This window comes from Tinamus guttatus, unplaced genomic scaffold, assembly GCF_059628265.1.
Source record: "Tinamus guttatus ecotype Peru unplaced genomic scaffold, ASM5962826v1 Tinamus_guttatus_pri_ptg000712l, whole genome shotgun sequence".
Classification (NCBI taxonomy): domain Eukaryota; kingdom Metazoa; phylum Chordata; class Aves; order Tinamiformes; family Tinamidae; genus Tinamus; species Tinamus guttatus.
The window spans coordinates 413,365-430,137 of record NW_028289246.1 but is presented as its reverse complement, the minus strand read 5'-3'; the positions used below and the strand labels follow the sequence as shown (position 1 = coordinate 430,137).

Below are 16,773 nucleotides of genomic sequence, written 5' to 3'. Positions count from 1 at the left end.
GGCCCCTCGCAGGCGACGAAGAGGCCCCTCGCAGGCGACGAAGAGGCCCCTCGCAGGCGACGAAGAGGCCCCTCGCAGGCGACGAAGAGGCCCCTCGCAGGCGACGAAGAGGCCCCTCGCAGGCGACGAAGAGGCCCCTCGCAGGCGACGAAGAGGCCCCTCGCAGGCGACGAAGAGGCCCCTCGCAGGCGACGAAGAGGCCCCTCGCAGGCGACGAAGAGGCCCCTCGCAGGCGACGAAGAGGCCCCTCGCAGGCGACGAAGAGGCCCCTCGCAGGCGACGAAGAGGCCCCTCGCAGGCGACGAAGAGGCCCCTCGCAGGCGACGAAGAGGCCCCTCGCAGGCGACGAAGAGGCCCCTCGCAGGCGACGAAGAGGCCCCTCGCAGGCGACGAAGAGGCCCCTCGCAGGCGACGAAGAGGCCCCTCGCAGGCGACGAAGAGGCCCCTCGCAGGCGACGAAGAGGCCCCTCGCAGGCGACGAAGAGGCCCCTCGCAGGCGACGAAGAGGCCCCTCGCAGGCGACGAAGAGGCCCCTCGCAGGCGACGAAGAGGCCCCTCGCAGGCGACGAAGAGGCCCCTCGCAGGCGACGAAGAGGCCCCTCGCAGGCGACGAAGAGGCCCCTCGCAGGCGACGAAGAGGCCCCTCGCAGGCGACGAAGAGGCCCCTCGCAGGCGACGAAGAGGCCCCTCGCAGGCGACGAAGAGGCCCCTCGCAGGCGACGAAGAGGCCCCTCGCAGGCGACGAAGAGGCCCCTCGCAGGCGACGAAGAGGCCCCTCGCAGGCGACGAAGAGGCCCCTCGCAGGCGACGAAGAGGCCCCTCGCAGGCGACGAAGAGGCCCCTCGCAGGCGACGAAGAGGCCCCTCGCAGGCGACGAAGAGGCCCCTCGCAGGCGACGAAGAGGCCCCTCGCAGGCGACGAAGAGGCCCCTCGCAGGCGACGAAGAGGCCCCTCGCAGGCGACGAAGAGGCCCCTCGCAGGCGACGAAGAGGCCCCTCGCAGGCGACGAAGAGGCCCCTCGCAGGCGACGAAGAGGCCCCTCGCAGGCGACGAAGAGGCCCCTCGCAGGCGACGAAGAGGCCCCTCGCAGGCGACGAAGAGGCCCCTCGCAGGCGACGAAGAGGCCCCTCGCAGGCGACGAAGAGGCCCCTCGCAGGCGACGAAGAGGCCCCTCGCAGGCGACGAAGAGGCCCCTCGCAGGCGACGAAGAGGCCCCTCGCAGGCGACGAAGAGGCCCCTCGCAGGCGACGAAGAGGCCCCTCGCAGGCGACGAAGTAGTTTTTGGACGCAGAAAGTATTACCAGGGCAAGCCATGCTAACGATTATGATCGGTGGTAAAGCATTTACAGGACTGGTGGATATGGCACCAACATTTCTATTCTTAATCAACATGGAGGGACAATGACCTGGCCTTTAATGCAAATGTCTGTGATCGGCTCGAGCAGACACTGCCTAAATATATAAGGTGTTCACTGGAGCAAGGGGGGGATTCCAATAATGGGGAATTCCAATAAGGGATTCCAATAAGGGATTCTGATACTGACTAACTACAAATTGGAGTCCATGTAATCATTTGCCACACACGGACTCCTCAGGATGATTTCTAAATGGCTGCAGGATGTCTGTGAAAGCATGTGAGGAAAGAACAGACTCCAAGAGTGGAGCTTTTCCTCTCACTTTGAACCAGCCTGAGAGTCAGAAGGAAATCACAGCCCAAGGAAACAAGATTCTACTCCCAGAGCTCACTCCTCCGGAATATTCTGAAGCCCAAGCCCTAGCGCTACAAACAAAGAGTCCCCAAACGGTCCTACCCTTGTGACACACTCCCTTAAGAGATTTGTGCCCATCAAGAAGGTCTCTCTCAGCCTTCTCTTCTCTCAGCTGAGCCGTGGCCTCAGCAGGGACGAGCAGAGGGGAACCATCCCCTCTCTCCACCTGCTGGCAACTCTGCTCCTCATGCACCCGCAGCACCGCTGGCCTTCTTGGCCACCCACACACAGGGCAGGCTCCTGAGCACCTCGGTGTCCCCAGGACGCCCACGTGCTGCTGCGCACAGCTGCTCTGCAACAAGACACCCTGCCCGCGGCCTCCTCTGAGCTCTCCTGAGCAGCAGAGCCTGGGAAGAGCCATGGCAATAGAGCTCCATCTATCACTGCTTCTTAGAGACATTTTCCCATCCTGCATATTCTCCTCCTCTGTTTTTAATCCCTGACACCTGCTAGCTGTGCTACTTGGTGGGAGGGGGGCAGGGGAACAGCAGCTGAGCACGGCCATGCCCAGTTCACCATCGATCCCCTTAGGAAGCTCCAGGAGCATCAGTCAAGGCCCCGGCCAAGCGCTCCTGTCACGCCACAGCCGCACCGAGGGGGAGGCAAAGGCAGCAAAACCAGCCTTGGGAGCAGCGCACGCAGCAGCACCGTGAGAGCCCGGGGCGGCCGTCCCGCCTTTCCTGCTGCCCATGAAGTTGGCCCTGAGCGCTGCCCTTCGGGACGCTGCCCGGCACACACGGCTTGCTCCTCCAGCACCAAAGCTGCAACTGGGTGGATGCAGAAAGCACCTGGCAGCAGAGCCACATCCCTGCAAGGGCAGAGAGCAGCACCCACTGCGGCACACGCAGCCGCAGCTCCTGCCCCACGCGACGCGCCAAAGAAGACCGTGCTCAGAAATCAGCCCACGACAAGCTCATGCCTGCCTTGACCCAAGAAACCACCTCGACGGGGACAACCGAAGTGATGAGAATGTCCCTACCTTGTCACATCCAGAGTGGGGGACTGATGCTGTGGAGGATGAATGTGTCAGGGGAAGAGGCCCCTCACAGGCGACCAAAGAAGCCCCTCACAGGCAACCAGGTCCTTCAGGCTTTTGGTATTTATTTAGCCTTCCCACCAGGGTTGCCAATTAGCCAGGGACCAATCACAGAGAAGGGCACTCCCTAATCTTCCACAGGTGACATCTATATCCCCACATCTCTTTACCTTCACCACGTGATCCTTCCTGACCTTTCCTCCTAGCTATTCCCATAATGGTTGGCCTCATAAAATCCTTTATCCATAAGGTGTCAGCAGCAGTGCGAGCACCAGCTTCAATGCCAGGGCTGCCCCGCGCAGGCCCCAGCGCAGCTCGGAGCCCTGCAGGGCCCCTCCTGCCGGGTAGTCCCAGCCCTGACATGGCGGCCCCACAGCCCCGCACACGGGGCCCGGCTGCCCCCAGCCCCGCGACGCCCCGCGCAGCCCCCGCAAGATGGCGCCGCCAACGGCAGGGCCGGGCCAGGGCTGCCGGTACCGCGGGAGGGTGCAGTGTTGCCATGGCAGCACCCGGTTCGGCCCTCCCATTGGCTGGGGCTGGGGTTGAGGGCCGGGCCGGCTCCGACTGACGGCTGCGCCAGCCAATGGGAGCCGCGAGGCAGGCAGTGGCGGCCGCTGCGGGGCGGGCTGAGGCGCGGGGCGGGCAGGGCCGCTGGGGGCGGCAGCAGCCCCGTGGCCGGGCGGGCAGGGAGGTCCCCGCTGTCCCTGCGAGCGGGGCCGCGGGAGCAGCAGGCTCCGAGCAGGGCTGGCAGGAGCCGCGCGGCCGGCAGGAGCTCGTGTGCTCGGAGCGCCGGGCAGGCGGCAGCAGGCAGGCAGGGCTGAGCGCCGGCCGCGAGGGCTCTCCTGCCAGAGCGCCCGTGAGGGCAGGGGCGGCTCCTGGCTGCGGGAGGCGTTTGGAGGAGACTCCTGGCTCTGGTGGCCACGGGCAGCAGCAGGGATGTGCTGGGCTTGGCACCCGCCATGGAGCCCTCCTCCATCCCATCGGGGCAGCTGCCCGGTTGGGAGCAGCCACATGTGCCCTCTGCAAGGAGAGGCGCCCTGATGGCACCACGGGCACCAGGGGAACAACAGGTAGTGGGAAACGCTTCCTAGAGGCTGAGAACAGGAGCTTCTTCTCCATGAGTGGGGCCAAACTGTGGTGCAGAGACACAGAGAGATGCTCAGAGCTCCCTCCTTGGAGGTAACCCAGACTCGCCTGGAAAAGGCTCCAAGACGGTTCCTGCACTGGGAGCTGCCTTGCGCAGGGCACTGGACACCCTGTTGCAGGCTCAAGGAATCTGCTCTCCTGAGACAGGCTCCACAGGCCCTGTGCTTTTAAACGTGCTCAGCAAGGTTCCTTGTCTGTGCTACCTGAGCTAGAGATGCTCTGTCAGGAAAGAGCAGACGTGCCCTTAACACCTTCCTTCCTTCCGGAGGGCTTCAGCTGGGAGCCTGGATCCTGCCAGGCTCCAAGACCATGAACCACACCAGGATTTTCGTATCCCATGGCTATTTCCCAACTTTCCTTTGTCAGATCCCGAGGAAAGCCATTTCTCATCTTGGGCCTTAGTTGATCCCGGGGATTTTCCTTGACACCTCCAGGCACCCTGGATTCTCCTGGCACCCTGCCTGTCTTTGGGATCTGTAGAGCCCCGGCACCCTGGATCTGCCCCACTTTGACCCCGGGCACCTCAGGACAGGCCCCCACACTGCAGTGCTGCTGTGCAGCCTTCTGCACGGAGCCCGTGAGGCACTGCCGGCCTCAGGAGCTGCATTTCGGCTTGGTCACAGGTTGGGGAGATGACCGTCTCCCCGCTCCCCAAGTGCTGAACCTTGTGAGCATCCCCACAAGCAACGTCCCTCTCCTCCGTGTCCTTGCACAGTCCAGGGGCCAATCGTGCAGAAGGGAGACCCTGTCCCCTTGAATGCTGTCAGAGCTGCAGCTTTGCAGCCACTGCAAAGGGAAGCAGGACCTTTACTCATTTTGCTTGTTTTCAATTGGTTTTCCTTTTTTTCTCTCTTTTTCTTATATATTTTTCTCTTTCTGTTTTCTCTGTTTTAAGACTTTTTCTTTCATTGTGCCTCTTTTATCCTTTTTATCTTGTTTTCACCCTTTTTATTTTGTTTTCACTCTTTTTATCATTTTTTTCCTATTTTTCCCCTTTTAGATTTTTTCCTTCTTTTTTCCCCCCTTTTAGCTCTTTTCCATATTTTTTCCCTCCTTTAGCTTATTTTTTTCATTAATTTTTGCCCCCTTTTAGCTTTTTTCTTTCCCCCATAAGTTTTTTCTTTTTTTTTCTACCTTTCTCCATTTTTCATGTTTTTTTCTCTTCTAGATTTTTTCCTCCAGTTTTATTTTTAGTTTTTACCTTCATTTTTTTCACATCTTTCAGCTTTTCTCTTTCCTTCCCCCTCTATTTTTCACCTTTTTATTCCATTTCCCCCTCATTTTTAGCGTTTTTCTTTCATTTTTTCCTTTTTTTCCCCCTCAAAGCCCCATTATTTCGCTGAAGTCACTTTTACAGGTTTATGTTCCTGTTTGGCATTGGGGAACTCGAGGCGTTTTTAAGCCGTCAGGGGCTTGGCAGGAGGCTCGGGAGGGCCTCGTGGGGCCGGGAGGCTCAGGAAAAGTCCCCGGCGTCGGGGGCGTCGTGTGTAATTTGTGGGGCGCCGAGGCGGGACGTGGAGGTGCAGAGGGGGCAGGAGGCAGCGGTGCAGGCGGGACGTGTCGCTCGCGGGGCCTCCCGGAGCGGGGGGATGTTGAGCAGGAAAGGGGAAGGCAGCGCTGCCTGGGCCCCCTGCGGAATGTTGGTTTTCAAAAGTGCCCTCGGAATGGGAAGGGGGCCCTGTGCCCTGCAGCCCGTTGGGGAAAACGGACGTGCTCTCCCTGGAGAGGGTGACGGCGCTCACAGGCTTTGCAGGAGAGTGTTGCTGGCCAAAAGCCCTGCTCCCCGCTCGGGAATCGGGACCGGGAGCTCCTCAGGTGAAGTCCTTCTGTCCAGGTTGCTCTTGGTTCTTGCTGTTCTCCTCAGCGTGGTGCTGAGCCAGGATGTGGCTGTCTAAACTGTGGGTTGTTTGTCTCCCTCTTGCCGCAGACCATGGCAGCCCCAGGGCTTTCGGCAGGTGCCCTCCTTGACAGGAGCATGAGGATGAGGAGAGAGGCTGGAGAGCGGAAGGTGCTCTGGGCCTGGGGGCTCCTCAATATCTGCACTGCCGGCATGATCTGCGTGGACATGTATGTTGGCTGCGAATGTGACTGCGTTACAGAAAACACCCTGCCTTGTGCAGGCCTCGGTACTTCCCAGAACCCCATTACTGCCCGTTGGTAACTTTTCCTGTTTTATTGTATTTCCTTACCAGGACTGGAAAACTTCTCAGCACGTATTACAATATCCCCTTCTGGCCACTCTGCTTCATTGGTGAGTTGTCGCTGCCTGTGGATGAGTTTTGGGGGAAGAGAATATTTCGCACTTCTGTTTTCTTCCTGGGGAAGTTGTTTTAAAGACAGCTTTAAAAAAAAAAAAAAGGCAGAACTTGATTTCATTTTCTTTTACCCCTGTTGGAGCTGTGGGAATTTCCTCACTGTAGTGACAGGGAAGAGTCTCTTGGCGGCCCTGTTGTGGGGCTGCGTGACATTTCCAGGTAATGAAAGATACTTTCAATGGAGTAGACTCCAAAGGAGCTGTATCAAATCCCCTTGGAGGATGGAAAGGAGGAGGAGTGAGGCAAATGCAGATATGAGGGACAGAAGGTTTGGTGGAAGAGCCTTGCTAAAGAGCGTGAAACTTCCTTGTAGAGATTTGTGTTCTCCCTGGAAAATACCTTGCACTTTTGCAAATAAGCATTAAAGCCCCATAAATGAATTTTAGCGACATAAATGAATTTTAATGTAGAAAGGAGATTTGTCTGAACTGGTTCTTGAATAAAAAGAACCCATGAAGAAGCCTGACCTCCGTCCTCAGACTAGCACTTACAGGAGCAGTTTTTTATGCATTTTTAACCTGTTTTTTAATATTAACAATAAGTTATTACTCATGGTCATGCCATCTAGCATGATAAAACCTTTTTTTCTTTATTCTAGAACTTGCACTGGTGTCTCTGTTCAGCGTGAATGCCATGTTTGATCTCTGGCTCTATTTCAAATACACGAGGGCACCAACTAACCTGATCATGACTCACAGGCAGCAGGTCCTTCTGGGGATGCAGAACTCAGGTAGGTAGTATAAACGCCTGTTTATCTGTGTTCTTTGCAGTTGGTGTCTTGGTCAAGTACAATTCTCAGCTTCTTTGTCTGAACACAGCAGTCAGACAAATTCCCCACAGCATGTTAAAATTTAAAGTAGAAGTGCAAAATTGGTGAAGGATTGAGGGGAGAACTGAAGAGGGAAGAAGCCCTAACAAAGGAGGGGACAGCAGCCTGTTAAAGGGCAGCTGGAGATACTCTCTGTGAAGCTGGAGAAGGAATTTGTGGCCTCCCCGTGGAGCTGGGAAGAGGGCTTTTTAGCACCGTTGAATTTCCTTCAGGGCAAGCTGCGTGTCTGTGTTTTGCAGTGTGCATTCAGAGGAAGCAGGGGAGCTGGAGGCTGCTGCATGTGCAGGGCTCACTGTGTTTTTGTGCTTCTTGCAGCGGTGCCGATAGCTCCAGTGCAGGAGCCGTCAGCGAGGAGAGTCCCTTGGTGTGGGGCTGCGATGCAGGGCCAGAACGTGCTGAGCTACAGCCCAGGCCGCCCCCGCGGGGCCCGTCCCAGCTTGGCCTCGGCTCCTGCCCCAGACTGTGACCCTCAGCTGCCGGCTCTGCCCGCCAGCAGAGCCTCTTCCAGCAGTTCTCTGAGCTCCCGTCCCAGCTTGGCCTCGGCTCCTGCCCCAGACTGTGACCCTCAGCTGCCGGCTCTGCCCGCCAGCAGAGCCTCTTCCAGCAGTTCTCTGAGCTCCCGGCCCAGCAGCAGCTGCATCCAGGTAAGGACGGCGCTGGCTGCGAGGGAGCGCCTTGGCTTGGCTCCTCGTGTGCTCGTGCTGGGCCCTGAGCTGCTGGAGGTGCCCGGCAGCTGTCTGCTCCCTTTGCACATTCGCCCTTCCAGGATTCCTCTTTCCCTAGAGTTAATTTATTTGTTTTGGAGGAGTTGGTGGGTTTCAGACAAAAAGCCTGAATGAGGAATGCAAATGTAAATGCTGAGGAGTAGAAAACCAATTCCCCTGATTCAGACTAGTCTTAATAGCAGCAAACTCCAGAGCCATAAATTCATCTGTTGAGTCAATTGATTCCTGCAGTTTGTAAAATCAAAGTGGAAGTCTTGTCTTCCTCATATGACACAAGTGTCTGCTTCTGTTTGCCCAAGCTTCCCAGCTTCAGCCCTTCTCCTGCGGCTTCTTCACATGATATGAGTATTGAAGCAGTGAGAAGTGAGCTCAGGAGCCGTCACTGCCCTTCACCAGTTCGGCCTCGTTTCCTCCGGAGCCAAGAGGAGGAGATCACAGACCAGAAGTCCCTGCAAAGATACCTGCAAAGGGAAGAGGAGAAAGAGCGCAGCCGTCAGATGGGTAAAGAAATCCCTTTGCTTGGCCTGAAAGGATGGGCGAGGAGAGGATGTAGGTTTTATTAGTCGTTAGTGGAGAGAGTCGTGGGTGAGAATAGCTGGAAGGGATTTTGGGAAAGGGAGCGAGCTCCTGAAGTGCTAGTAAATAAAATGACGTCCCTGCTCTGGTATTCCCCCTGGATGTGGTCAAGGTGACTGCTGACCACTTTAGTCTTCTAGGCAGTAATTGAGACAGGAGGCAGAATTTTGTAAATTCTCCACATCTCTGTGCCTCAGGGACTTCAGAAAATTCTCCTCCCTTACCATAATTCATGAGCTCGTCTTTCCAGTCAGAGTTGAATCTGTGCAGTTATTGCCTGCCCTATTGCGTGATTCTTGTCCTCCTGCTTGTACTAATTGTGCGTGCCTTGAATGTCATTTCAGCAAATTCAGTTTACAGCAGCTCCCCATGTGACTACCCAGCCTTTTGCAACCTGACACGTTTGCTGGTGGAGCAGGCCAAGGTGCTGCGGAGGTTCCAGTACCAGGTGTCATGGTGTCCCCTGGGCCGCAGGGAGGAAGGGCGTCTGGACGTGCCACAGGCTGGCGGAGAGGTAAGTTCAGCACCAGAGGAGCCCAGAACCATAGAGCTCCTCCAAAGGGTTGGCCATGATCTCCATCACACTCCTTTACACTTGTGTCTGGACAAAGTCTCATTCAAAGGGATAGGGTTAAGGGAGCTTTAATTAAATTGGATCCATGTCTTGATCTCATCCCTTAATCTAAGAAAGCTGCTTCTTCAAGTACCTCTTTCATGTGTCCTGTACCTCTGCCCCAGTTTTGTCCTGTGAGAGCCGGGAGCTCCAGACGGTGACTGTGGCCTCGGGTGACACGTGGTGTCCTGTGAGGAGAGAGTAGGAGTGCAGTATGGCCAGGTGCTGAGGGCTCCCCATGCTGCAGCCAGGAGATGTGTGAGGGCTCTGGAACATCTGCAGTTTGCCCTGTGGGCTGTGGTTGGGCTCCAAAAACATCGTAGGCCCTAAAAGCTCCTTTGTTTTTCTCTCAGGTTTCTCTCTGTAGGTGGATAATGACTGTGTTGTTTGTGTAGGTTTGGTCAAGGGTGCTGGCACATGGGTGGCAGCTGGATGCCCTGGATTTCTGGACCGATCGGCTCCGAAGGGTAAGTCCTGTGCCCATAGACGGCCTGTTCGTGCTGCTCAAAGAGGTGCGGCCGGGTGGAGAAGGGCCTCATCTCTAAGAGACTTGGATCTTTGGGAGTGGTGGGGATGAGGGTGGGCTTGGCCACGGAGATTCAAAGAGCATGCTAGTACCAAAGGAGGAGTAAAACAAATTTCCCACCTCAACTTATGCCCTGGCTGACCTGGATGTTGTGTATTCTGAAAACCTTCCAGTTGTAAAGTTCACCCACCTTTGAATGGAGACAAATATGTCTTAATGCACACTGCATGTGATAAGACTGCTTTTTTTTTTCTAAAATCCAGATTTCCAAACTGCTTTTTTTCCCTCCTGACTTTCAACCTCCTTCTCCTGGGCTCAAGTAAAGCATGGAAAATGCCAGCGCAGTGGCTTTTCCTGACAGTCTCGGGGAGCATAATAAAGAAAGAAATGAAAACAAACAAAAAAAAAGAACATTTTAGTCTTGGGAGCAAGAGTCATTGTAGCAAAGGAAATACAATTGCATGTTTGTTTGTTTGTTTGTTTGCTTGTTTTAAAAGGAGTGTGGGGGTTGAACAGTAAAGATTCTTGAGATCTGAGATGGTGTCCTTTAGCAGCTTCCTGAGCACCTTGTTGCTTCTAACCTTTTTAATGTTTCCATTTCTTTTTGCTAGTGGATTTTGCAGACAATTCTAGAGCCTCTTGTCCAAGAGATGGAGTCTGTGAGCGCTCAGCTGAGAAGAATGGGGTACCCCGCAATGCCGAGCGGAGGTAGGATGATAGGAGGAGCCGTGGGGTTGCATTGTGTTTTCCTGGAAGGGTTATTCCTAAGATATGTGGAAGTTCAAGTGTCCAAAAACGATTCGGTGTTATGAGGAGAGCTGTCTCTGAGCTCTTCCTGTCTGTTATGTAGCATCTTTAAGATCTTGGTAGTAGATTTTTGTCATGCTGATGGGGTTGGGCAGGGCAATCTGAGGAGGATTTGACAGAGCTCTGAGCATTAGAAGAAATGGTCTTGGTCGGGGGTAAGAAGAAATGGTGTTTTTGTTGGGGATAATTCTGTTTTTTGTTGGTGGTGGCTTTGTTTTTTTGGGTTTGTTCTGGGTGTTTTTAGGTTTAGGGGGTATTTTGTTTGTTTGTTTTTCCGTTTCCCTGAGCTGAAATTGCAACAGCAGTTTCCCAGGCCAAGTCTGAAGGGGCCCCTTCCATGGGCAGCTCACACGGACGTCCCCTTCCCCCAGAGCAGGGTTTGAGTCGCTGCATTTCAACAGGGGCTGCTTTTTTGTGCTCCGGTTTGTAGTCTCTGCCGAGACCCGCATCCCTTGTGATGCCTATGAAGAACTGACCCGTTGCTGGCCTCTTGTGCACCTCCCTGCTCCCCTGCTGCTCTCTGTTAAAAATTCCTTTTGATTCTTCCCTTTCCAGCCTCTCTCTGTTTCTCCTTCCTTACGCCAGGCAGCCTTCAAGGGAGGGTTTTGTGCCTGCCCAGCCCTGCACAGGGTTTCTGCTCTGTGCTGGGAGGGAGGCAGCGAGTGCTCCATGGGGCCGGGCAGGGAGCGTGTGGGGCACTGCCTAAGGTGTGAGCTTGAGCTCTGAGCTTAGCAAGCAATTAGAGCAGAGGAGGCAGTTCCTCTTTGTAACAGTGCGTTTGTTGACCCCTTGGCAGGGCGGCTGATCCCGTTCGAGTCGTGGGTGCAGGTGACGCGCTGGCTCTTCTTCCGCGCACAAGTCAGCACGAGCAGCATGAAACAGGCAGCACTGGCTGAAGCCACAGCCATTCGGCAGAGCCTGCTCACCATCACGCGGTACCTGGGTGTCACGGCCAACCAGGAGTACCTGGTTCAACGGATCAAAGGTACGTGCTCCCCTTGGAGACTCGGGAGCGTTTCGCTGAGCTGGGTCAAGCACTGGTGGTGCCAGATGCCCCGTCAGTGGAGAAGCTCGGGCTGCAGTCCCAGCAGGGCAGAGAGCTGCTTTGCAAGGAGCAGTGCTGGGTGTTTTGGCAGCTTTCTCTGCTTGTAGCAATGTGGTGGTGTGGGCCCGGGACTGATTTTAGAAGGTTTTATTTCTCATTTCAATCAGAGCGGGGCAGGAAGTGTCCTATTCAATCCGTTTGTTAATTAGGAATAAAACTTCCCTTGTAAACCCTTGAGTATATATAATATATACAACCATTTAATGAGTCCAGTTCTCCCTCCCAGTGAATATGGTGCCATGGCAATGCACACGGAGGTTTGGGGTTCCCAAAGCTAGTGCAAAATAAGTCTTTCTTGCACCTTCCACCGCCAGTACCTGAATAGGTGTTGTTGTTTCCAGAGCTGTCCCAGGGAAGCTTCCGCTGGGGCAGAGGAGGGGATTTCAGAGGCCGGCAGTGGGGAGCTGACTTGCCCACCGACTCCGCTGTAAGTTTTCAAAGATGCCTTGGTAAAACTTCCTAAAGCTGCTCATCTTCCGGCATGAGGCATTTGTGGGTGGCTGCAAGAAGTCCAAATCCTCTTTGCCTCGCTTATCCTCAGGATCTCAGTGTAGTTTTGAATAATGTAAAGGGGCCTGGACGTGGTGCAGATCACAAAAATGCCCTTGCATGTGTTAGTCTGGGGGCAGCCTCTTCTTTAGACTCCTGAGAGATGTCCCACAGGTAACTGTGAGGGCAGCAGCCTGAGATAATTCACCTGAAATAGTTAAAAGAGAGATTGCAGGATAAGCCAGGGAGTGGAAAACAATCTTTACACTGTCCCTCTTAGCCTATATTTGAAGGAAAACCAGCATTGAAAAAAAAAGAAAAGAAAAAAGGCATGAAACCAATTAAACTAGCATGAAATCAGTGATGTGGTTGACTGTGTCCTGTATTTGTTCTCATGCCTGAGATTATGGCAAGAGAGTTGCTGCTGCGTTGTAGCCTTTGGTTCCTCGGTCTTTCTGACGACATTCAAGTGAAATTTGGTTTTTTTTGCACAGATCCTTATGCACATCTTCTGCACCTACTTGGACTCCAGGCTGCCATGGAACATCCAATATCCTGATGGCAAAACCTTCACTGCCCAGCACTTCATCCAGACACCCCATGAACCAGGTACTGGCATTCTTGGGCTGCTGCTTTAGCTGCTGTTTGCCCCTTGCATCCCATGGGCACCCTTAAAATCCCTCTTTTCTTTTCTGACCTTCATTCCCAGACCTGACGGATGACAAGCTCTTCTGCATCTACCAGAGCAGCATCAACCCACCGCACTACCAGGTCATCTACCACGGCCACGTCTACAACGTGCAGGAGGTAGGAGCATGTTAGGTGTGTTCTGCTGACAGGAAATGTTCAGCAGAACTGATTTGGGTTTGTTTTTTGTTCTATTTATTTATTTATTTATTTCTTGTAACTAGCCACATCTACATTTAGATGTAGGCTGGCTCAGTGCAAAAGCAGCTTCCTGTGCATTTTCTCATGACTTCTTCTAAGACCCTAATTTCTGTAACTCTGATGTGAGCTGTTATTCCTGAATGCCAGCAAGCCGGAGGCTTCCTTCTAGGAGTTTGTGGAGGGAAACATCTTGTGTCAATGCCAAGCTACCAGATTTTTCCTGCACGTTTTCATACTCTCTTGAGCTCTGGGTTGTGACTTGGTTGCCAATTTCAGAAAAATGCTGTAAGAACTCCTGAGTATTTGAGGATGGTACTCCATGAAAAAAAAAACTCAAAAATCATTTTTTCTGATGCTTGTCTAAGTGAGAGGTAAATATTGAGGCAATCCCCCAGGCTGTTGTACCATTTTTTTGAGGTTTCTATTATAGTCTTTCCTCATCTCAGGTTATTAAACCTTTTCTATTATGGTGCACACCCGCTGCGTACGTACCTTGCCAAAAGATTTGAAGGAAAAGCTGTACAGCTGTGGCTAAGCTAAGGGCAGGATGTGCCCTTTGGTTTGCATAAGACATTCTCTCTAAGATAGTGGTGTGAGTGCTTGTCCCTGCAGTCGCTCCCAAAGTCTTCTCTCTTCCCGCGCATTCAGGGCAGAAACAACCTGCTCCACGCATTGCTCCTGTTCCTCTACATCATCAAGACCAGGGAATCGGGCATGCTCGGGTAGGTGTCGCCCCGTGGGTCCCCTCGCGCTGCCGGCGAGAGCTGAGCAGCAGCTTTGGGTGCTGAGGTGCCGTGAGGCTGCTCCGTGGGACGGTGGTGACGGGATTAAAATCCTCCTGGCGTTTTAAGTAAGGGCAGCCGTTCTGTAGGACTGTGTCAGTTGGGTGAGCGTGAGCACGCGGGAAACGTTTTAGGTTTCTCCTTGGTCTTGTGCCAGCTGCAGATGAAGAAGTTTTTCTTGTAAGGAAGATGGGGTGTAAACAGGAGCTTTAACTTGCCGCTGGTTTGTGACTGTGGTGTTCTTTTTGCAGGCGCGTCAGTCTCGGTGCTTCAGGAGTCAACGTGCTGTGGATTTTTGGATAGTGACGAGCGGGACCACAGGTTGGCAGAGGAGTGATCCCTCTTCCCAGACAAGAAGAACCGAGCAGCATCATTATCCTTTTTGCCTTGGAGCAAAAACCATTGGAGAATTAGGGTTTAGGGTTAGGGTTGGGTTAGGGTTTAGGTTGGGGTTAAACATTTTGTTTGCTTGTTTGACTGATTGATCTTTGGTTGTCGTTTGGGGTGTTCCCCACCATTCCAGTACACTGTTATGTAACAAATGCTGGAAGCAGGTGGTTCATATAGTAGGAATGATGCTCGGCTTTGGTGGGCAGTTGCGCTTTAGCTGCTTTTGGTACTGAACGTGTCTGCACGGAGCTGGGTCCTGGAACTGGGTTTTCTAGGCAGGGCAGTTTTCGGAGGCGCTTGGTCAGCCCGTTCCCGGGTGCTCTCTGCAAATCTGGTGGTGTTTGCCCCTTAGAGCAGGAAGGCAGAGTGCTGCTGGCTGTGATGCTGTGGGGATGGACGGGTGTTGCAGGTTGTTTGGTCTAACTTTGTGTGCAATGATTTTTTTTTTCTTTTCCAGGTTGTAGATAGCATTTAGAATTGTTTAAGCATTAGAAATAAGGTAAGGAATAGATCTTTTTTTTTTAACCTCAGTCTGGGCTTTTCCCTCTGTCCTGGCTGCTCTGCGAGGTGTCGATCGTCTCCAGCGCCTGCAGGGAGCTCCGTTCTGGAGCTGGGGTTTTCTAAGCAGGGAGGTTTTGGAGGCGCTCGGTTACCCCCTTCCCAGGTGCCCTCTGGGAATCCGGTGGCCTTTGCCCATTAGAGCAGGAAGGCAGAGTGTGTGCCGGGGGCTGTGAGTAGTAGTGGTGAGGCTGCAGAGGCGGCTGTTGAGGGGGATGTCCCGCTGATGCACCCTGGGGGGTTGTTAGGCTTTACATTAAAAAGGAACACGCATGCTAACTGACCTGTTTTTTGGTTTTGCAGGTGCAGAAGTTGGGGGCCCAAATGGAAAGGAATATCCTAAGCCCTATAGGCCTCAGCCTTCCAGCCCTAGCCCTTCAGCCAAGCCCTTCGCCCTAGCCCCGTAGGCGTCAGCCCTTTAGCCCTTTAGGCTCAGAGCCCTAGGCCTTATAGCATCCCTATAGGATCCTCCTAAGTCTATAGGGTAAGTTTAGATTTGCGAAATAGGTTGCGAGAATGGCACGGTTGTACGTTCTTTTGAGCAATAAAGATGCAGAAGTGCTGGAGTGCGTGTCTCATTTCAAATAAAGATGTTTGTGTGGTGTCTCATTTCAAATAAAGTTGTTTGTGTGGTGTCTCATTTCAAATAAAGATAGAGGTGTTGTTTTGTTGCCTTCATTGAAGTAGATGCTGCCCTAAAGAGATAGGGCCGAAGGGCTAGAGCTCAGGGCAAAAACAGTGGGGATAAAGAGTGGGGGCTAAAGGGCTTGGGTTGAAGGGCCAAACGGCTGAGGGTTTGGGTTCAAAAGCCAGGATTCAGCAGCTGGGATTAAAGGGTTTATGACTACAGGACTAGGGCTAAAGAGATTAGGGCTAAAGAGGTTTGGGCTAAAGTGCTAGTGTTGAGGATTAAAGGGCAACAGTTAAAGGGCCAAGGGCTAAAGGGCTAGGGCTGAATGGTTGGGTCTTAGGGTTAGAGGGATAGTGATAGCAAGCTATAGGGCTAAAGGACAAAGATTAAAGGGCTGGGGCTAAAGGGAAAGGGCTAAATGCTCCAGGTATAAAAAGCTAGGGCTTAGAGCTACAGGGCTAGGATTAAATGCCTAAAAAGCTATAGAGTTAGACTTGAAAGGCTACCATTCAACGCTAGCTTTAAATGGCTGGGATTAAAGGGATAGCACTTGGGACTAAATGGGTTTAGGGCTAAGGGGCTTAGGGCCAGCGCTAAAGGGCTAGGACTCAGGTTTAAAGGGCTAGGCTTAAAGGGCTAAGAGTTAGCACTGAAGGCCTTAGGGCAAAAGTGCGAGGGCTAAAGGACTTAGGACTAAAGAGCTTATGATTACAGGGAAAAGGCCTTGGGGCTAAAGGGATAGTGCTTAGGGAAAAAGACCTTGTGGTAAAGGGCTGTAGGGAATGGCTAAAGGGCTAAGGCTAACAAGATCTTAGGGCCAAAGGCCCAGGGCTAAGGGGCTTAGGGCACTAGATTTGCAACTGAAAGACCACGGCTGAAGGCTGGTGTTAAAAAGCTCTAGGACTAAAGGGCTAGGGCTTAGGCCTAAAGGGCTAGGACAGCAATGAAGGGCAAAAAGGTGGGTATAGGAATATATAGATTAAAGGTTGTTATGGCCAAGGATGAAAACAATTATCTGCTTGCTTGGTGGATAAAGGATTTTCTGAGGCCAATAATTATGGGAATAGTTATGAGGAAAGGTTAATAAGGATCACCTGGTGAAGGTAAGGAGATGTGGGGATATAAAGGTCACCTGTAGAAGGTTAGGGAGTGCCCTTCCCAGGGATTGGTCACTGGGTTATTGGCTCCCTGGGTGAGAAGGTTGTGAAAATACCAAAACTCAGGGCTTAAAAGGGGCTGCAGGGCTGTTCCTGCTCCTCTGTGATCCCCATAGGCTAAGATGAAAGAAGCAGTGGGAAAGAGCTAGGATGAAAGGGCTAGGGCTACAGCTTGGGGCTAAAAGGATAGGAATAAAGAAGAATAAAGAGTTAGGAGTTCGGGCTAAACAGTGTAAGACAGGGATTAAAGGCTCAGGATAAAGTCCTAGGGCTTTAGGGCTGAAGGGTCTTGAAATGATGAGGTTTCTTGTACTTTCCCATGTTCAGTCCCATTTTCTAGTCAGAGCAATGACACTATGGGTAGATGCACAACACTCCTGTTTGGTGGTAGTTGGGGGTGATGTCAGCCAGTGCTACTCTGTTTTCTTTCC

The 16,773-nt window shown here is 53.1% G+C and overlaps 1 protein-coding gene across 1 annotated transcript; it reads left to right on the top strand.

Moving 5' to 3' along the window:
* The first annotated feature begins 5,881 nt into the window (after window positions 1-5,881).
* LOC148591761 (transmembrane protein 209-like) lies at window positions 5,882-13,909 on the top strand. The gene is made up of 14 exons (XM_088537006.1): window positions 5,882-6,018; window positions 6,144-6,202; window positions 6,865-6,996; window positions 7,411-7,506; window positions 8,217-8,321; window positions 8,741-8,910; window positions 9,405-9,476; window positions 10,147-10,243; window positions 11,139-11,327; window positions 11,789-11,874; window positions 12,431-12,545; window positions 12,646-12,743; window positions 13,473-13,546; window positions 13,858-13,909. Exons 1-14 carry the CDS (start codon window positions 5,882-5,884, stop codon window positions 13,907-13,909), a joined length of 1,482 nt encoding a protein of 493 aa, XP_088393132.1.
* The last annotated feature ends 2,864 nt before the right edge of the window (window positions 13,910-16,773 follow it).

Excerpts from the sequence above, each read along its gene's own strand:
- LOC148591761 (XM_088537006.1), top strand. The coding sequence starts at position 5,882 with ATGGCAGCCCCAGGGCTTTCGGCAGGTGCCCTCCTTGACAGGAGCATG. Across the intron at positions 8,322-8,740 it reads AGAGCGCAGCCGTCAGATGG|CAAATTCAGTTTACAGCAGC; the intron begins GTAAAGAAATCC and ends ATGTCATTTCAG. Across the intron at positions 11,875-12,430 it reads ACTTGCCCACCGACTCCGCT|ATCCTTATGCACATCTTCTG; the intron begins GTAAGTTTTCAA and ends TTTTTTGCACAG.